We start from the raw sequence: 22032 nt of genomic DNA, 5'->3' as shown, positions 1-22032 counted from the left end.
GCAATAGTGTCTGCAAATATTGGTAATTCATTTCACAACGTTTGAAATCAAGCAAGTGTAGCTAGTATTTGCATTCACACTCCTACGGTATGATTTACCTCTGAAATGGCTGGTTGCACCTGTCAACCAAACCAAAAAATTAAAAAAAGCTCAGGTTTGAACATTCAGGAGCTCAAGTAAAATGACTAAAAAAAGAATTTATGGACGATAAATAGACTTTTAAAAAGCCCATAAAATAGTACCACAAATGTAAAGTAAGATTTACCATAAACTGACATCTCAACTGTACGGTAGAGTTTTATATCTTTCAGATAAAAACATACATTTTAACAAAACTGCTTGAGGTCATTTTTTATATGTTCAATAATAAGAATTTTAAGAAAAATATTTTTTTCCCAATATTTGGCTCCATCTAGAGGTGAAAGTTAAAGGGTTAAATATAAGCGTATGGTTTCAAGTGACAATACATAAGCCTGAATGAAATACTTTAATGTCAAAATACTTTGTAAATTCAAAAGTAGCTAGAGTCAATTAAACAGACAGTGATTTTATGAGTCATTCATGCAGAAAGTGTTTATACACTTTTTCTTGTTAGTCGCAAGAGCTAGAGATCTTCAGAGGTTGAATGAAGGGTTAGTTTAGGACATGATCATAAGTGTTGTTTTCATATTGACTAGTGATTTCATGTCTTGAATATGGTTGTATGGCTGGTGTGAAATGTAACAAGCGTTCTACAGCCCATTCTGCACTGACTGAGGAGTGACGCTCGGCCTCCACAAGATTAACGGATCACAAGCCTCACCAATGTGCCAAAGCAGACTAGCTGAGCTCAACTCTCTCCTCTGTCTCTCTTCCTTCATTCCTTCTTTCTTGCTTGCTCACACTTTTTAAAACTGATCTTGTACTAATGAAACCCTTCAAATAGGCAAATTCTGGGGCTAAAACAAATAAATGAGTACAACATCAGTCCTTTGAGTGTTTAACAGTAAATCGCTATCACACACTTTCACTAACAAACACTGATGCAGCGATGGAGTGTGTGTCCAGCTAACAGAATGAACACTGGCATTTGTGGCCTCCTGCAGAAGAAAAATGTGGTCAGTTTCATTTCAGCCAATGGAACAGCAGCAGCTCAGCTGGGGTCAAATTCTTCCTGTAATCTTCTGAAACTGGCTGGATACTGCTATTCTTTCCCAAACATGGAATTCATAAGAGTTACAGTATGACAAGAGCCTGAAACACCAGTTTCAATCAGCTATCAATACAACTGAACAAGTTTCACTGTTATAGTATTATATATTGCCTCATAACACGTATTGCATTACATGCAGTTTTACTCAAATTATTACTGTAGGTAAAAAGTATGAATTAGCATTTAATTTAGAATATCTACAGTTGTGTTCAAAATTATTCATACCCTTTGTAAATATGACCAAAGAAGGCAGCGAAAATAAATCTGTATTGTTAATCCTTTTAATCTTTTATTTTAAAAATGTACAAAAATCCAACCGTTTATTGGTGAATAAGAATTTTACATGGTAACATGATAACAGATAACAGCTCTGAGTCTTCTTCTATAATGCCTGATGAGTTTGGAGAACACCTGAGAAGAGATCAGAGATCATTTCTTCATGAATCTCTCCAGATCCTTCAGATTCCAGCTCCATGTTGGTGCTTCTTCTCTTCAGTTCACTCCACTGATTTTCTTTAGGGTTCAGGTCAGGAGACTAGGATGGCCATGACAGAAGCTTCATTTTGTACTTAGTGACCCATTTTTGTGCTGGTTTTGATGTTTGTTTTGGATCATTGTCCTGATGGAAGATCCAACCATGGCCCATTATAAGAGTTCTAGCAGAGGCTGTCAGGTTTTGATTTTTTATCTTGCTGTTTGATAGAATCCATGATGCCATGTATCTGATGGAAAAAAAAGAGAACTTTTTGGCAGCAAACACTCAAGATTGGTTTGGTGCACACAGGGATAAAAAGTACACTATGTGTACAATGAAATATACTGCTGTATCTTTAATGTTGTGAGCATATTTTTCTGCCGGAGATCCAGGACAATAGGCTTGTTCGAGATGCATCGCGCTGCGCAGACCGATCGGTGTATGACATCAAAGTACCGCGAGAGCGATTCAAAAGCATAAGGAGTCGTATGGTCTCCAATTGCTCTCGTGGTACTTTGATGTCATTCGCCGATCGGTCTGCGCAGTGCCGATGCATCTCGAACAAGCTTATTTTGTTCAGATACATGGCATCATGGTGTCACAGACACGTCAGGCTCCACCATCCACCAATCACAGCGCACTCAATCACCAGAATACTAATCACCGACACCTGCACCTCATCAACACCAGTATAAAGAGCACTCACACACACCACTCCAATGTCCGGTCTCGTTTGCATTATACTTACCTGTATGCTTACCTTAAGGACTCCCTGTGATCTACTTACCTGTTTCCAGCGTCTCCTGTTCTCCTCGTGTGATTCCTCGTCTCTGTGCGAGTGCTCCTTGTCTCCAGCGATCTCCAACTCCAACGACTCCAAGACCCATTCCACCTGCAACCACATAAGGACTGTGTTACCACTCTGCACTTCAAGTATCTCCATTGCTGTACCATTCACTTACCTGCACTGCCAATATCTCGTACTGGTTTCAATAAACACCATCTACTGTGATTTCCTGTCTCCGTCCCTTCTGTACTGTAACGCATGGATTCTATCAAACAGCAAGATAAAAAATCAAAACCTGACAGCCTCTGCTAGAACTCTTATAATGGTTGGATCTTCCATCAGGACAATGATCCAAAACAAACATCAAAATCAACACAAAAATGGGTCCCTAAGTACAAAATGAAGCTTCTGTCATGGCCATCCCAGTCCCCTGACCTGAACCTAAAGAAAATGAGTGGAGTGAACTGAAGAGAAGAAGCACCAGCATGGAGCTGTGAATCTGAAGGATCTGGAGAGATTCTGCATGGAGGAATGGTCTCTGATCTCTTGTCAGGTGTTCTCCAAACTCATCAGGCATTATATGTGAAGACTCTTGGGAAAAGGAGTTTGCAAAAAGTATTGAATAAAAGGTTCTGATTAATTGTGAGCAATGTGTATTAGAGAAAAACATTTATTTCATTTCCCCTTAAAATTCTTATTCACCAATGAACAGTTGGATTTTTGTAAATTTTTTAAATAAAAGATTAAAATGATTAACAATGCAGAATTATTTTCACTGCCTTCTTTGGTCATATTTACAAAGGGTATGAATAATTTTGAACTGTATATAGTACTCAAAAAAAAAAAAAAATGCATGCACTTTTACAGTAAATTTAGTTTAAAATGTTTTTGGTGTCCTTTTTACATGTTACATGTCACTACTTACTATAACAAAACAGTAAATTATTCTGTAGCACTTTATTCTAAAGTCCTGTTGAACATACTATGTACTTATTTAGTAATGACGCTAACTAGCTAATAACTAGATACTAACCCTGAACCTTAACTTACCCATGTAGTTACCTTACATGTGAAAGCGCACATACTGTAAAATAAAGAGCAAACAATTATTAACCCTAACCCTACAGTAAATACTTGCTGCAAATTCATATTCATAATAAAATAAAGTGTAATCATGTTTTTGCAAGTAAAAAAAATAAGTGACCTTGCAACTTACAGAAGTCCCTCTGTGACGTATCATTAGGGCGCGAGCACCGATGGTGTGAGGACCCTACTGTAATTGCTCAGTCAATTATTCTTCTTTTCCGAAATTAATCACATTTTTGAGGGCCTAAACATGCTCAAACTCATGAAACTTTGCACATTCGTCAGAAGTGGTGAAAATTTACCAAAGCAAAAAAATGCCAAAGAAGTGCTGCACGGGGTGTGAGCTCCATCTCGGTGCTCTTTGGATGCAAGGGATAATTCAACTTGTAAAATTATGGATAATCCAAGGCACTCCAAGGCGAGTGCCTTGGATTATCCATAAATGTACGAAGTGAAAACGTCTGTTACGTCTGTTATGGGTTGCAGAATTAGGTGTGGCAAAATGACTCGATAGCGCCACCTACAAAATTTAAATTAAGCGCCCTTCACACTACGTTTCACGTACAGGTATGAAATTCGGTAGACACATGTAACTACAAAAAGTCCAATACAATAAAAAAACAATCTGAATCAGTTTATTACTATTTTATCTCCTCATCTGTATGTTTATTATTCCAAAACAATATAGTATTTTGTAAAGTCAAAGCTGTTAGCAAACATAATGTTAGTATTTGTTGTACTGAAAAGGGTAAAGTATGATTATTTCACCAGGGTCAAATACTGTCACCCTCCATCACAATCAGCCTTTCTCTGAACTAAAACAACATGACAAGATTGGCCACAAAGATCACATTACATCTGCTGCTCTGCTGCTTGTTTCACGCAGCTTTCAGTAGGTACCACTTTGACCTATTACAGCAGTCTCTGAACAACTATCCAAATATCCAAAACTCCAAAACAGGATCTGTTGAACTGGAGACAGGCAGTGCCGGCCCTGAAACCTGACACCACGTTCAAAGAGCGCAGACCCGTGCCAACAGGACCCAACCCTCGAGCGCATCCGCGCTGAGAAAACAAAGAGAGATCTGATGGACATCAACAGCAGGCAAGCCATTTTTCTTCTCTCTGTCGTGCTGAACAAGGCCTATGATGAATATGAGGCTGATCCTCAGTGCATTCTGCCTCTATAATGAGCAAAACAAGCCACAGAGAGAGCGAGGGAGGACCAGGGCTCAATGAAAGAGGTATTGAACGCTGCTCAGTGAACTGGCAGCTCACACTGCAAACAGGCCCCGCTTTGTAGTGAAAAAGACAGAGATCCACACCTCTTACCCCATGAAAAAGCAAGCAAAGAGAAAGAACAGAAACAATATGCCAGTAATGACGTCGAATTCACCATGCATTGTTGACAAGTGCCAGACACTCACTTCTGCTGTAAGGCAGATTTAGATGATAGAATTAAATATAAATAAAGAGATGTCCTGACATTCAGATTCCTGAGATTTCAGGTCAACATCAAACAGGCTCCACAAACCATTTTACTCCCCTAATGTGACGTAATACAGCGATATTCAACAGGAATGTAGGGCAAGACTTGATTGTGTCTACAAGGAATCACCGGGACTGTGAAAAGTTAGAAAAAAATCCACAACCAAAGTTACATTTATATTTTTGGCAGGAGGTATGCAAAATCAAAAATGAAGTCCATGTATTTAATATGAATTATGTGCCTCTTTTGCATCCTGTGGGGGGAAAAAAAACCTGTACACTTCTATTGATTATATGATTCCCTCAAAGTTCTTTAAAGAGAAGAATTATTTTTCCTATTTTTACCCAGAATAGGATTGAGTGAGCTTTTTCTTGGCGCTATACATGTCTGTTTCATACTGGAAGCCAGAGGGCGCCCTTGAGCAGAAACACCAAATATGTCTCGCAAAAGTACCGCAATACAACGTACGTCGTTCCAGGAAATCCCCTATGGGCATCATACTATCACTGTGACTCAATAAAAAGAAGATAGAAACGCTTTGATTGATTAAACGTGAATATAACAAACAGACGACTACGACAATACATGGTTTATCTGTGTTCTTCAAGCCTTCTTGTGTGTCTTCTTAAAGTGTATTTATAATGCAATGCTAATCAAAATGCTATTTCAAACGCTCAAATGACGTTATGAAGTGAGTTTGGAGTAAAAACATGTTATTAAATGTTGTCTTTTGTTGGACAAGATGTTCAAAAACGTATCTCATGTTTGGCAATTCCTAGAAAGTTACAGACAGGTGAGTTTGATCAGGGTTGGTTTAAACCAGTGTTAGTTTTGACAGCAAATTTTTATTTAGTTTTTGTCATAGTCTTCTGACTAAAATGCCATTTAGTTTTAGTCATATTTTAGTCATTGGAAATTGTTTTAGTTTTAGTCTAATTTAGTTAAATTGTAAGGCATTAAGCATTTCTCTAACATTACACAGACCCAAAACACTGATATACATCTGATATTCTCCAAACTGTTTATGTTCACTTAAGACAACCAACTGTACTTTACTCGCCAAAGCGTACAGTTTTTGACTGTTCAAGTGCAAAAAGACATGAAAGAGAGCTCAATTCAGTACAGTACTACTATTACAGTTTTTGATTAAAATTTTGATTAGATTTGATTTTTAGTTTTCCTGCTTTCAATGTAATTTTAGTCAAAAGTTTTAGTAATTTTATGTTTGTTTATGTCTTTTAGTTTTTGCTTTTAAATGTCTATATAGTTTTTTATTTATTTTTTTGTTATTTTAGTACACCAGGTTAAGCTAAAGCTTGGAAACTACAATAAAATAAGATTACATTTTTTATTTATTTATCTTTAATTTCAGTTAATGTTTATTTCAAGTGATTTTTTTTATGGTTTTAGGTTTAGTTAACTATAATAACCCTTATACTTGTAAAATATATTGAAAAATGTGTCAAATAATGTTGTTAGTCTTTCATTCCTCAGTTTATTGTGTAAACAAAACAATAATGACCAGCAAAAAAATAACTATAAACCAGAATCTTATTCTGAAATGTCTGCAGTCAGCACTGTCGCAGCTCATTTAAGTTCAGATGAGGGAGATAAAACATGCATTCTTACAACCGCCTAAAACATATTACCTTATAAACATTGTGTAGTAAGTAAACATTGTCATCAACATTCATCAACATTAGCAACTGCTTGGCATAAATGTGCGCTATTCATTAATTGCGAAGCAGTCTGAAGTGCTGCTGGACGAGCCTGTGGAGTGAGCAACAGCGCCGCGTTTTCCCGAGGTTAGAACAGCACGTTACAATTCAAATGTGCGCATCTTCCACACAGGACCACAGTCTTCCCAAATCTATCATTTTCATCTCGTTTTTATTCATTGATAAAAATTAGAGTAGATTTTAGTCATAGTTTTAGTCATTCAAAACTCATTTTTATTTAGTCATCGTCTCATTTTCATCCATGAAAAAATAATATTTGACGAAAATAATGACGAAAATTATTCGTTCAACGAAATTAACTCTGGTTTAAGCCTTCAATTCTTCACCTGCCATAGAGTGTAAATAAGAGATTTATTGTGAACAGTATCTCATAGCTTTACTGTTTTACTGATCAAAATATTTACATATTATTATAAACTTGTTGGGATCAAACAATAAAATGACATCATAAGACAATCATAGGTCAACAAAAAAGTTTAAGTATTAATTTAATTTAATTAGACCTATGGGTGTCACGGCGGGTCGAGACGAAGGAAGGAGGTGAATCTAATCTCTACATTTATTAAACAACAAAACAAAGGTTAATCCAAACATAATCCAAAGAAGGAAATATAAATTAAAAGTCCATGAGACAGAAACAGAAAATTTCACAAACATTACAATATCAATTTGATATTATCAAATAACTATGGTTAGCAATAGAGCTCTATGTTTTACAATATATACAAGTATTATATTTAGGGTTTGAGTATGATGCGGATCTGCATCCTATTTTCTCACAACTCTTTGTATTCATTTAAGACTTTATTTAACTCATTTCATGAGTTTACACATACATGAAATCAAAATAAAGTAATTTGTATAGTAATTATGCATATTTGGCGTGCTGTCCGGGGGAGGGCTCCGAGCTCGGAATTTGGCCCGTACCCAGAGTACTTCCCCTCCTTAACTGGGATTGAAACCAGCCAAGAGTGAGGTGATGGGGGATGGAGGGATGCTGTGACGGCTTTATATACCGGCTTCCTCTTGCACTGATTGGTTGATTTACCTGAACGTCTCCCTCCCAAATTTAGTTAAATAAAACTTAATTTAAGACTGTGCTTATGAAGATACTTGACAAAACAGGCATTCTGTCAGGACCACTCTTGTCAAAGATGACTGACATTTAGCATACAGTTTGGATTGGCGGTATGGTTCTGTTCTGGGCAAGAACATGGATAAGAGCAGAGAGAGCAGCGATAAACAGAACAGAACCAACATAAATGCAAAGAAACTAACTGAGAATCAAAGCACTAGTCAGTCGGGTCAGGAATAACCAGCATGGTCAACACTGTCAACCTCTGACTATCTCAAGAAATACCAGTGCACAAGGTCTACATTTAACTTCTACCAGCATTTCTATTCTTTATTCTGTTTTATTCAGCCTTGTGAAGTGGTGTATTTCATGTGACTGTCGACCCACACCCACTTACTGAAAGTGCTCCATTATCAGCCCTGTGTCAGATTAATAACCACCTCTCTGTGATAAACAAATGGAAGATTAGATAATGGTTATTTATGAGACTGACCAGCGCCGTTACATTCTCCAGTGACAGGACACACGAACACACGACTGCGACATATCTTTAGAGCAACTCTGCAGTCGAACTGTCTCAATGAGCACATGAACCTGGAATGTGACTCTAACAAACTACAGCAGGAATTCATCAGGAACAACTTTATTAACGTCCCTTAAGCAACAATTAAACAACAAATGAATGAGGACAGGACCACACATGCCTCTGTTTGTGCTGTTCTCATCAGACGCTCAGAGCTGATCATGCGCAAGGAGCTTAAAAAGCAGAAAGATACTGAAAAAGCACAAATCTGCCCGTCTAGCACGTTTATATAGAAAAACAAGCTTTTCATCAGTTTAAAATGTAACTTGACAGGGAAATGTAGGCCCTGAAGAGCCATTTGTGCTGCAGTAATTTGCTTCTGGTGTTAATGTGATGGGTTTGGGCAAATAGGCAAGATTCCCTTCATTCTTCTTTGGGAATATCCTTCTGAAGATCGATCTTCCATGCTGATAAGTAGGACAAAGAATTTTGTTTTAATCCCTCTAAACGTATATATTTTAAAACAAGGATAAATTGACACTTCCAATTACTATAAGCGTTTTAAAGTGTGATGGTTGACAATGGTGGTTCTCATGTCAGAGTACATAAAACTCCTAATCAGGTGCTGGTCATATAATTAGAATATCATCAAAAAGTTGATTTATTTCACTAATTCCATTCAAAAAGTGAAACTTGTATATTACATTCATTCATTACACACAGACTGATATCTTTCAAATGTTTATTTCTTTTAATTTTGATGATTATAACTGACAACTAAGGAAAATCCCAAATTCAGTATCTCAGAAAATTAGAATATTACTGTGGCGAGGGGGGCCTGGTTCAGCGGAGTCTGCAACCGGAGAGAGAGCCGGGAGACGCATGGTGAGTGAGTGGGTTAAATGTAAATCACGAACACCTGTTTCTAATTCCAGTAATTGGCGTGGAGACAGGATAAACCACCAGGAGAAGCAGGTTTGGACACTTGTTATTGAAATAAAAGCTCAGTCAGCAGTCAAAGCCGACCCTGTCCTCTTCCTTCCCCACGAACCTGAACGTATTACAATTACTTAAGACCAGGGTTGGGCAAAAATACATCAAAATGTATTTTAAAATAAAATACCAAATACCTTAATTTTAAATGTATCAAAATAAACTAAAAAAATACAGCAGCCACACCATGTATCAAAATAAACTACTGTATTTTTGTATTTTGAAAATACTACAAAATACTTTTACAAGGGAGCGTGAAATTTCTTCACAAACCTTCCATCAGTTGGCCTGTTTGATCGATCCCTTCAGCATTACACTGACTCAGTTGATTAAGTTAAAAATGTTTGATAGCAACAGCTTTTCTCTGCCCGAGGCATGCAATAAATCTGACATATGAATCCAGTTAAAGGCACAATATGTAGGATTTTTGAATTAAAATATCCAAAAACAACTAGAACAATGTTATATATTTTGTTTACTTGTGTACTTACATTATCCCAAATGTTTCCAAGAATGTTTAAATCCAGAGAAAGAAGCTATTTTAACCAGGACACAGACCGTGTCCATGTGTCCCATCAATGGCATCACACCCTCGATTTCCGGTTTTGTCGAAACCATGGAAACATCAAAGACGCCTTAGTATATTATGTGTTTTATTAGACAGGTGAGCAACTGTTTGGATACATTCATCAACAGAAAACTAATCATGTTATATAGCTCAACACTGTAAGTCTTTTTGTTTGAATCTTGTTTGCTTGATTTACTGCGAGTACCATGTTTTACCATGACTAATATCGAACTAGTTTAGTGCAGTGTGCATTAAGTGTCTCATAGCAGCCGCTGAGTGAACGCTGAGTAGCATTATAACAAATTTCAATACACAAATATGTCTAACATGATAAAACAGCCCTGTTTTACCCCAAATACGAATGACCAGAAGAAACGGAAGCAGCGACTGTGGCATAATAAAAGTTTGTGTGTTGCGCTCGTCTCTCATTATCAATCGCTCCAGTGGCCTCGTTAATGCTCTCACAGCACTCGGCCTGCTCTGCTTCATACTACAGTAACGTTAATAATAACATACACAAACGTGATTTCTGCCAGAGTCCCGTCCCAATTCTTTTCCACCGGCTGTAGACGTGAAACACCTCCCATCAATTCCGCAAAATCAAGGTGTCATCAAGCTACACCTTTGTTTTGAATAAGCGACCTCTAGCGGCAAAAATTACATATTGTGGCTTTAACAGATCAAATATTCACGAATCCCTGTGATCTCCAAGATGAAGGTTAGTTTTAAAGTAACCGACAGTTTAATGTTGATGGCACCTGTATTCATGGCAAATTTCTAACTAATTAATCATTTGATTGTTAATCATAAATATAGGGGGCTGCTGCTCAGTATAATAGTTTTCAAGAACATTATGTAAATTGGTAAACTATTTAGCCTAGGCTACCAAAACGAACACCAAAACTTAACATGAACTGTTAAAAAATTATAGCAATTCATGCTAAAAATTGATGGAAAGCTGGCAGCCTGAACATTTCTTACCTTGAGAGGCTACAATTTTATGATATCATCATGTAGACTTTTTTACAAAGTATTTTACAGTATTTTAAAAATACAAAAATGTGTTGACCTTGGACCTCAGAAAACACAGTGGACCAACACCAGCAGATGACATGACACCCCAAACCATCACTGACTGTGGAAACTTTACACTGGACCTCAAGCAACGTGGATTGTGTGCCTCTCCTCTCTTCCTCCAGACTCTGGGACCCTGATTTCCAGAGGAAATGCAAAATTTACTTTCATCAGAGAACATAACTTTGGACCACTCAGCAGCAGTCCAGTCCTTTTTGTCTTTAGACGCTTCTGACGCTGTCTGTTGTTCAAGAGTGGCTTGACACAAGGAATGCGACAGCTGAAACCCATGTCTTGCATACGTCTGTGCGTAGTGGTTCTTGAAGCACTGACTCCAGCTGCAGTCCACTCTTTGTGAATCTCCCCCATATTTTTGAATGGGTTTTGTTTCACAATCCTCTCCAGGGTGCGGTTATCCCTATTGCTTGTACACTTTTTTCTACCACATCTTTTCCTTCCCTTCGCCTCTTCCCTTCTGCTTGGACACAGAGCTCTGTGAACAGCCAGCTGTCATGTCATGTCATGTCTTGTTTTGGTTTTGTTTCAGGTTCACAGTTTATGGTTTGTTTTCATTGTTATGCTTTGTTTGTTTTGCCATGTGTTTTGTATCATGAGATTTCCATTGCCCTCATGTGTTCATGTCATGTGCTTCCCCTGTCTCATGTGTCATGTTCTGATTGGTTGTTATTGTCATGTGATTTCAGTTCTGTCTTTCCATTGGTCCATCGTCTTCATTGTTCACAGGTGTTCCTTGTTTGTCATTAGTCCCTTTGTATAAATAGCCCTCATGTTTCATTGTACTCTGGTCTAGCTTTGTTTATTGTAACCCGCTGTTCGGTGTGTGTTAATGTTTATTGTCAAGTCAAGTCAAGTCAAGTCAAGTCATGCTATGTCAAGCCAAGCTATGTCAAGCCACATCTGTGTTCATGTTCCTGTTCATGTTTGTATTTTGTATTTTGGGTCATCATTAAATACTGCACTTGGGTTCTATCTACACACGCCTCCAGTGGACTTCACCCTCCGTTACAGAAAGCTAGACCCCCGCCATGAACCCAGCAGTTTATCTCCTGCATCTACGCCAAGGTAATCGCTTTATTGAGGACTATGTCAAAGACTTTTGTGACGTGTGCCACTTAGTTAATTTTAATGATGTAGCACTCAAGGACATTTTCCGGTTTGGACTTAATGAACCTTTGCGTTCACGCCTGCCTGGGGGAAAGAATAATTTTTCCCTAGAACAATACATCGACCACGCCCTGTTATTAGCTGGATTTTACTGTGGGGTTTGTGGACGACGAGCCCCACAAACCCACATAACCACCCACATCTGACTGTCTTCATGCCCCCACGTTCATGTCTGGGATTATTTATGCTACGCCAATGCCTGCTCCCGCCATGTCTGCCATGCCTGCCACGCCAGTGTCACGTTTCGAGCCGGCTGCTTCGCTCACGAGTCCGCTGGCCGCTTCGCACACGAGCCCGCCGGCCGCTTTGCACTCAAGCCCTCTGGCCGCTTCGCACTCAAGCCCGGCTGCTTCGCACTCAAGCCCTCTGGCCGCTTCGCACACGAGCCCGCCGGCCGCTTTGCACTCAAGCCCTCTGGCCGCTTCGCACACGAGCCCGCCGGCCGCTTCGCACTCAAGCCCGGCCGCTTCGCACGCAAGCCCACCAGCCGCTTCGCCATCAAGGCCGCCACGCCAGTGTCTCGCCCCGAGATGGCCGTCATGCCAGCGTCATGCCACGTCACAGTCTCGTCAGGTCACGCCAGAGTCTCGCCATGCCACACCATCCCACGCTCCACGGCCAAGCCCTTCCCACGCTCCACAGTCCAGGCCCGCCTCTGCCTTGCCCAGGTCCCCCTATTCCCCTGTATGGGCCTGGCCCACCATCCCTCCCCCAAGACCACCCTCCTGAACTATAGTTTTTTGTTCTGTTGTTGGGCGCCTTTAGAGGGGGAGATTCTGTCATGTCATGTCATGTCTTGTTTTTTTGTTTCAGGTTTTCATTGTTATGCTTTGTTTGTTTTGCCATGTGTTTTGTATCATGAGATTTCCATTGCCCTCATGTGTTCATGTCATGTGCTTCCCCTGTCTCATGTGTCATGTTCTGATATTGTCAGAATTGTCTCATGTTGTTATTGTCATGTGATTTCAGTTCTGTCTTTCCATTGGTCCATTGTCTTCATTGTTCACAGGTGTTCCTTGTTTGTCATTGTCATTATAAATAGCCCTCATGTTTCATTGTACTCTGGTCTAGCTTTGTTTATTGTAACCCGCTGTTCGGTGTGTGTTAATGTTTATTGTCAAGTCAAGTCATGCTATGTCAAGCCAAGCTATGTCAAACCACATCTGTGTTCATGTTCCTGTTCATGTTTGTATTTTGGATTTTGGGTCATCATTAAATACTGCACTTGGGTTCTATCTACACACGCCTCCAGTGGACTTCACCCTCCGTTACACCAGCCTCTTTTGCAATGACCTTTTGTGTCTTGCCCTCCTTGTACAAGGTGTCAATGGTCGTCTTTTGGACAACTGTCAAGTCAGCAGTCTTTCCCATGATTGTGTAGCCTACAGAACTAGACTGAGAGACCATTTAAAGGCCTTTGCAGGTGTTTTGAGTTAATTAGCTGATTAGAGTGTGGCACCAGGTGTCTTCAAGCCCGCTGGCCGCTTCGCACTCAAGCCCTCTGGCCGCTTCGCACACGAGCCCGGCTGCTTCGCACTCAAGCCCGGCTGCTTCGCACTCAAGCCCTCTGGCTGCTTCGCACACGAGCCCGCCGGCCGCTTCGCACTCAAGCCCGCCAGCGGGCTTTACCATGTCTTTCCCATGATTGTGTAGCCTACAGAACTAGACTGAGAGACCATTTAAAGGCCTTTGCAGGTGTTTTGAGTTAATTAGCTGATTAGAGTGTGGCACCAGGTGTCTTCAATATTGAACCTTTTCACAATATTCTAATTTTCTGAGATACTGAATTTGGGATTTTCCTTAGTTGTCAGTTATAATCATCAAAATTAAAAGAAATAAACATTTGTGTGTAATGAATGAATATAATATAAAAGTTACACTTTTTGAATGGAATTAGTGAAATAAATCAACTTTTTGATGATATTCTAATTATATGACCAGCACCTGTATATAAAGGCATATTAAATTTTCGCACAGCTGTTGAAATAACATCAGTATCAGTATACCTTCTCTATACATAGGGCTGCATGATTAATCCTATTTTAATTGTGATAAAGATTTCTGCTTCTCTTGATTAATTAAAAGAATTGTTGCAACATTTGCCCTGCTGATTAAAAATATGTACCTTAAAAGGATACATTTTCTGCCCAGAATTTTACTTAACCTTCTCAATGTGGCAAAAAAAAAAAAAAAAACGCTGATGATCTGAAGACAAACATGTATGTTGGAGTTTAGCCATGTTGACTGTGAAATTCTTCTGGAATAAGAGTGTCATACAGCCAGTCCTGCATGACATCTGCTGCTACTAAATCTACGACATACTGTAATAAATCCAAACATGATTCTTGACCGTACTGTTTGCGATCATAGTTGGTGAAAACATTCGGTCCGTGCAACCTCCGTGCTAAAATACAGAGTAAAAATGGAATTAATGGAATTAATACTAAGAATTTCACTTTTTTACATTTTATCTTTTGAGAGAAGCTTCTAAAGATTTTAGCATTTTCATAATGTAAAGCAGTTTACAGAGTTTAGTCATTTCAAAGATAAAAAATGGCTAATAGAAAAAAAAAGATGACAGATATCATTCTTTGCGGTCTGTCTGTCTACGAATTGTCTGTCAGGGTTCTGTGTTTGTTTTCCTTTGTCACATGTTCTTTATTCTCAATTTTCCCGCCACTGGTTTGTTTCGATGGTTTCCCTGATTTGAGTTCATTGGTCCCAGGTGTGTCTTGTTAATTAGTTTCGTTTGCCCCTTTATTTGTCTTGTATATAATTCTCCCTCAGTCTCTGTCAGTTATCCTTTACATTTGGTGTATAATAATAATAGTAATAATAATTCCTTACATATATATAGCGCTTTTCTGGACACTCAAAGCACATATGGAAGGGGGAATCAACCACCACCAATGTGCAGCACCACCTGGATGATGCGACGGCAGAACGCCCACCACACACCAGCTTATTGGTGGAGAGGAGACAGTGATGAAGCCAATCAGTGTATGGGGATGATTAAAAGGCCATGAAGGACAGAGGCCAATGGGCAAATTTGGCCAGGATGTCAGGGTTACAGCCCTACTCTTCTCGAAGGACATCCTGGGATTTTTAACGACCACAGAGTCAGGACCTCAGTTTAACGTCTCATCCGAAGGACGGTGCTTTTTGACAGTGTAGTGTCCCCATCACTATACTGGGGTGTTAGGACCCACACAGACCACAGGGTGAGCGCCCCCTGCTGGCCTCACTAACACCTCTTCCAGCAGCAACCTAGTTTTCCCAGGAGGTCTCCCATCCAGGTACTAACCAGGCTCAGCCCTGCTTAGCTTCAGTGGGCAACCAGTCTTGGGCTACAGGGTGATATGGCTGCTGGCACGATGCATGTTGTTTTCTCCTGGTTCCTTTGATTAAAGCTTCATTATTGGATTCTCCTTCATTGAGTACTTTATCTACAACCATGCACCGTGACAGCACCTTTTGTTATCTATTACTGTTATCAATTGTATAGGCTGAAAAAATATCCTAATGCTGTTGTATTATTACATGTTTGAATAGAAGCCTAGGAAATACCACAGTATCTTCTATGAAAAAAGAAAAGTGTTGTTCCCTCTCACCTACTGTTACACCTTTCATATCTGAACTATTCTGAGTTGAAATTGCAAGGGGTTCAACTGCAAATAAAAATGATAAATGAACACCCTTGGCATCTATACCAAAGTTGTGTGATTACTTCTGCCTGTAAATTATTATTAAGCAACCTGTCAAATTTAATCCATCACCCAGGAGTTCCCTCCATTCCCAGTGAGAGCTCTGGTTAAATTTAGTCACAGCAGCAGGAAGAAAGGTAGCAAAATGTATCCATCTAGACCATAGATGATCCATATCCTTCCACTGTAGAAAAATGAAGTCAAAATATCCCAGAAACAGCCGTTGCCGATGATGTCATTAGTGATCCTAATGTGGAGCTGTGGGATCAAGGTCCCGCCCACATTCCTGCTCCCACAGCCTCATTCGCTGGCACAGCTGTCAATCATGATGTTACGCTCCATTTTTATAGCATCAAATAGCTAACTAAAGCCAAACATACTAGAGAAACAAACATTTGAACATATGTCAGCATGATGAGAACTACCTAAAATGATAGATGCCATCTTAGAAATTTTTTTTTTGTAGCTGTATTGTTTAGTTTGTCTGCTGTCCCATTGAGCGCAATTGTGCCCTGGACTCAGAGTCACCGTGGACAGTGCTGAGGCCAGTCGACTTCAATCAATCCCACCCAAAACAATCACAGTACTGCCCGTTTCATCATGTCTGCATACAGGATTTCTGTCAGTGTGAATTATTTTGAACTGACCGATCACTGCAGTCATATCCATAAGTTACGGCAGATAGGTGCATGTATGGAGCATACAAAAATCTGAACAGAAACCGCTACTTTAACTGATCCCATGAACATAAACTTTGAGATGGACAAATATAACCGTTTCCATATAACCATTTCCTGATACTGATGTCTAACCAGAGAGCTTGAGTTTAGTTGATGAGACAACAGTATCATAATAAACACACATGCACACACAACAGATCCACAAATGCTCCAAATGATCTTTGATTCACTGAATCATGGCGAGGATATAATACACATTTCTCTGTCATTTTGAATCTCATTCCAAACCTTCTTTTTTAAACTTCTTTTCCAGATCTCCAACAACTTTAACTCTTTGCCAAACATATTGTCAAAAAGTTATTACTTTTTTGTGTGAACTATAGTCATAATCAAGTGGTGAATCTTAAACACTCTCACTAACTCTTGTCTATTTGGAAATTACAAACAAGTTCTACAGAATGAATCTGTATCTGTAGAAATATATAGATGTACGAAATGATTCACTGATTAACCATCATCTGGATTAAATGATAAAGATAAATGTGTTAGACGGCATGAGAACAGAGTTTGACAGTAATAGCATTATGAAGGGCAGTTACTGTGAATTAAACATTCAACATTGTTATGTGTAGAGAAAAAATACTTTGTGATTTTGTGTGTTGTATTTATTACTTATATTCAGGGTTGGGGAGTAACGAAATACATGTAACGACGTTACGCATTTAAAATACAAAATTTGAGTAACTATTTCGTTACAGTTACATTTTAAATAGATGGTAATCAAATTACAGTTACTTTCAAAAAGTATTTTAGATTACCAAAGTGATTACTTTGAATTTTTATGTCATTTATTTAATTTAATAGGCTATTAACGTAAGCTGTTTGAGGATGTTTAGCCAACGAGCCAATGTTGATGATTCTCCGACTCTGTTTAAAAAAACGCACGCAGCCTGTTCAGATATTAGAAACCTGCAGAGTGCAGACATGAGATCGCACTCAAATAATGGATGGGAAAACAGGGCATATTGCATTTCTCTAGTGGAAATTCAAAGACAGTTTTACTTATAAACGTGAAAAAGGACGTACAGTAACATCATAGTGCAATGCAAGCTATGTCTGCAACAAAACTTCTATCGGCTTCAAAGAATTCAACACCTAATCTGAAAAAGCATCTTGAGGTAGGCCTATAAGCTGTTCTTGGTCTTTGAAAATGTTATTTTCCTTATTTACTCCTTATTTTCCTATTTACTCGTACGTTGAGCTTTATATGGTTATCATTAGCCTGCGTTTAATATTTAAGAATTTATTAGAAGAATTTAATGTTTTATAAAGCCAATTTCTTGGTGTACTTTACAGACAAACTTTAAATCTTAATCATTCTTTCCAAATGTTTAGGTATATGGCGCGTACGCGAGTTCATGATCAAAATAGAGATGCAGTAGTCCACTGGTCATAAATCCAAAGGTTTTTTAGTTTTATTTTGGTCTATCTTTATCCCGGGCTTGCAAACAAACTGCTTTGTAATAATTTCCCAAAATTTCAGGAAATATTTACTAAGTCTGTAAACAGGACGTTAACACAGGCACACGCTGAATACGGACACAAAGAGGAGAACAGAGAAAATACTGCACAAGCTCACTGTTTGCGAAATATAGAAAGAATAATATAAATATTGAATTAGGGTTGATATGAATGTATCTCTGAAGGGAACTGTCTTCAGAAAAGTTTTGATGGCATTTCCTCTCATCTCCGTATGAAGTAGCTTTGTGTATAACAGTAACCATGGAAACGCTATATCGCTGCTGTTCCAGAAGCATAATTTCACAAAGCTAAAGTCAGACCATGCTGTTAATCTTGAAATTATACAATAATTTAAATGAAAAACAACTGCTTGTGCTCATGATCATAACATCTTTGTTGGGACTGTGATAAAAATCCAGTGTTTGCCTCTAATATCAAAGAGCTACACATATTTTTTGAACAAATAAACAACAAAAAAATTTGCAACCAGTATCAGAATGAAAAATCAAAATAGGTGCATCACTAATAATAATTTAAAATAAATAAATAAATAAAGGATTATTTAAAAAATCTAATTTTTTTTTTCTTTGCTGTTTGTTGTTTATATGGTTAATATTAATGCAGCTATCAGTGCACTAAGGTTAAATATTAGTATAAACATATTTATACTATTGATAATTCACACAAAATGATCATACGTTTTTTTCCAAACCTGTAAAATGTGGTGGAGAGATGCAAAAAACACTGAATCACTGTAGGTGAGTCAGCTTTGAATATCGGCCTTCTCTCGAGATTATTGAGTAGATCATTTCATTTCATTTCATTTTTTTATATACATTCTAAATGTTACAAACAAACTTTGTTAATAAAACAATTTAAACCACTGTGTCAATTCGACTCTATACACCTATAAAACAACCTATATTATTAACAATATTTTATTGTTGTTATTTAATATTTTGTAATCCCTTTGATGCACATCTTTACAAATATAAAAATATAATTTAGGAATGATATATCTCTAGTAATTATATATAGATGTGATGTTAAAAGAAACAAATATTTTCTTAATTTGTTTATCAAGATATTTAAATTCTTTACCAACACATAGGTTATGTCTAATAAACTGCAGATATATATTTTGTAACTGATGTTAAAAATACAATTTAGTGGAAAACCAAATCCTAATGGCTAGAGGTCATTTTTATTTACAGGTTATAAACTTAAAACAGAACATCAAGTTAATATGGTCCTTTAAGTATTTCAAAGTATTCCAAAGTATTTAGATTAAGTTACTAAACTTGAGTAATGTAACGAAATACGTTACAGATTACTTTTCAAAGCATGTATTTTGTAATCTGTAGTGAAATACATTCTAAAAGTAACCTTCCCAACCCTGCTTATATTTGCATTTGTTCATGTTTTATATTATATATTTATTAGGTGTTGTGTTTCCATGTTAGAAAGTTATGTCCCACCTTCCCTTGCACTTAATGAACGTGCGCACCCTTATGTGTGTGACTGATATGAATTTTCGAGCAGGGTCACATGGCTGTAGTTTGTTCGAGCTGATGTTCACAGAGGAACAGCGGTGTGTGTGTGAAGGTCTCATGTTTACCGGTGAAGACGGGCTGTCCCGGCAGCAGCACAGCTTCAGGAATCACTGTGGTGTATGAATCCTCAGAGAAACCCGGCCGGCACACGCCGCTGTCTCTGTCCTCTGCGTCCAGAAACTACAAAACGCAACAAACACTCATCAGCACACAAACAATCACCTCCTGCTTTAGTGCTGCTGTTCACACATTCAGATTATTCAGGTAAAAAAGCCAAAGAGATCAACCAGAAACTGCAGTCGTATTCTGACTAAAATCTGTTTAAAGCACAAGAAAAAAACATGAAAAATGAAACACTTTAATAGACACAGTTAGCCTACTACAGTTTTCTTACTAATGACAATTAAACAAATATTGGCTCTCCTTCAAGCCATTTCAGCAACCTCACTGTTTTGATTGATTGATTGATTGATTGATTGACTGACAGTGGCACACGGTAAACATGTTCTCTTTTCATGATTTTGATATTGGTATTACAGCATCTTTGTTCTCATTAAACTTTATTAATAATTTCTGTCATGTTCACTGGATTTATAGAGTTTCAAATTGATTTTTTTTCCCATTAGTAATGAAAATTCAAAGTGCTTGAAAAAGTGCGATAAACTCGAAAAAGTTTTTATTTTTTTTATTTTTTAATAAACTCGAAAACTTGATTGTAACTTTGGCACCGCTGATTTTACTTTTGAATTTCAGACAGCAATTAAACTAGTCAGTTTGGATTGTTTCAGTGCGCCAAATATCAATTTACCACACATTTACACATGATAATCACAATAAACTTCTGAGGTCCAAAACCGAGTATATTTCACATCAAAGTAGGTGTGAAACAACTGATTTTAAATCTGAAGGGAGATGAAAGTTTCACAGTCCCCTGACAATCGTTGACAATAATATACACTTTTCATGACGCCATAATAAAATGAAGCTCCCCAGGCGTTTCCTGCGTCACTGTAACGGGTTTGATCCGCATCAGTGCCGCGACTGAAGCGCTTCTGTGCGGAAAACATCGCGAGTTATTCTCCTGCAGAAACACTGACTAGAAACAGGTTCACTGTTAGCTATCGCATTTCCACACAAACACATTTACCTGCGAGCCTGTCAGGAGGAGAGAGAGAAGCAAAGCCCGGCCCGGGATGAGCAGCATTGATGTGCTTGTTTATGCTCCTGAATCCGTGTCAAGTGTGAGTCGTTTTCGCTAGTCTTTATAAAGGAATCTCTGTGTTGTTTTTATCGGCTCCTCCGCTGCTACTGAAGTGAAACTCCCTCAGAAACACTGCCTCTCTCTGCCTCTCTCTGCCGGACACAGCAGCGTCAGCGTCAATGCAGACCGTTCACACACACACACACACACACACACACACACACACACACACACACACACACACACGAGCGATCAGAGGTTTGTTTAATGTTTCTAAAAGAGTCTCTTCTGCTCACCAAGGCTGCATTTATTTAATCAAAAATATAGTAAAAACAGTGAAATATTATTACGGATTAAAACATCTGTTTTCTATGTGAATATATAGTAAAGTGTAATTTATTCCTGTGATCAAAGCTGAATTTTCAGCATCATTACTCCAGTCTTCAGTGTCACATGATCCTTCAGAAATCATTCTGATATGTGATGGATTTGCGAGTTGCGACTAATTCTGATCCATTTCATATCCTGTATCTATACAGTCACATCCAGATTTTCTCCTCATATTGAAAAGTAGGACATTAGGCTACTACATAATTGAGTTTTCATAGCCTATAAGGACACCTTTGTATCTGTCTTCTGGAAAATCAGTTTGAAAGAATTGACTCACTCATTAAGGGTGCTTTCACACTGGCCTTTTAGTTAGAAACAGGGTACGGTTCACATGAACAATTGTTAATGTGAAAACTGTCATGTGGACCTACCTGAAGGGGGTGGTCTGAGTTCAGTTGCACTGGAACTGTGGATGGTTCGCGTCAATGTGAAAGCAACACGGACTCAGGTGTGCAATGTTCACGAAGTAAATCAATAAATCAATCAATCAAAACTTTATTAAGGACACACATGGTCCAGAAACACAATACAACAGTCAGGTGGACACGCCAACACTGACAAACATTTGGCTTGCGCTGCTCTGCTCCATCATGGCACCTTAAGCAGCAGCATCATTCCATCATTATATGCTACACTGAGTTTCTGCATGCTGCTCTTTCTATAACGCTGCCACAAATGGGCAGTATACATACGGGTACAATATGCTCTAATAAGTGTAGTCTTCACAGACTCATGGCACAGAGTCATCGACCTGTCATGGCAAAGGCTGTGAATACTTACGTACATGTGATTTATTT

The 22032-nt window shown here is 38.3% G+C and overlaps 1 protein-coding gene and 1 pseudogene across 2 annotated transcripts in view; both read right to left on the bottom strand.

Moving 5' to 3' along the window:
• LOC125261359 (cadherin-2-like) overlaps positions 1-21050 on the bottom strand; it is a 63469-nt gene extending 42419 nt beyond the window's left edge. Inside the window, exons 1-2 of one of the 2 annotated variants that reach the window (XR_007183272.1) lie at positions 20792-21050; positions 19710-19824 (exon numbers count right to left, since the gene is read on the bottom strand). Coding sequence is in view for 1 of the 2 variants with exons in the window: in XM_048179933.1 (XP_048035890.1) it covers positions 19710-19824; positions 20792-20848 (172 nt within the window). In the remaining variant the exon portion in view is untranslated. The remainder of the gene's footprint in view (positions 1-19709; positions 19825-20791) is intronic. The other variant, XM_048179933.1, reaches the window with a different exon arrangement.
• LOC125261362 lies at positions 15441-15557 on the bottom strand (annotated as a pseudogene).
• Positions 21051-22032: the final 982 nt, after the last annotated feature.

This window comes from Megalobrama amblycephala, unplaced genomic scaffold (genome assembly GCF_018812025.1).
Source record: "Megalobrama amblycephala isolate DHTTF-2021 unplaced genomic scaffold, ASM1881202v1 scaffold401, whole genome shotgun sequence".
Classification (NCBI taxonomy): domain Eukaryota; kingdom Metazoa; phylum Chordata; class Actinopteri; order Cypriniformes; family Xenocyprididae; genus Megalobrama; species Megalobrama amblycephala.
This window is presented reverse-complemented; position numbering and strand designations above follow the sequence as displayed.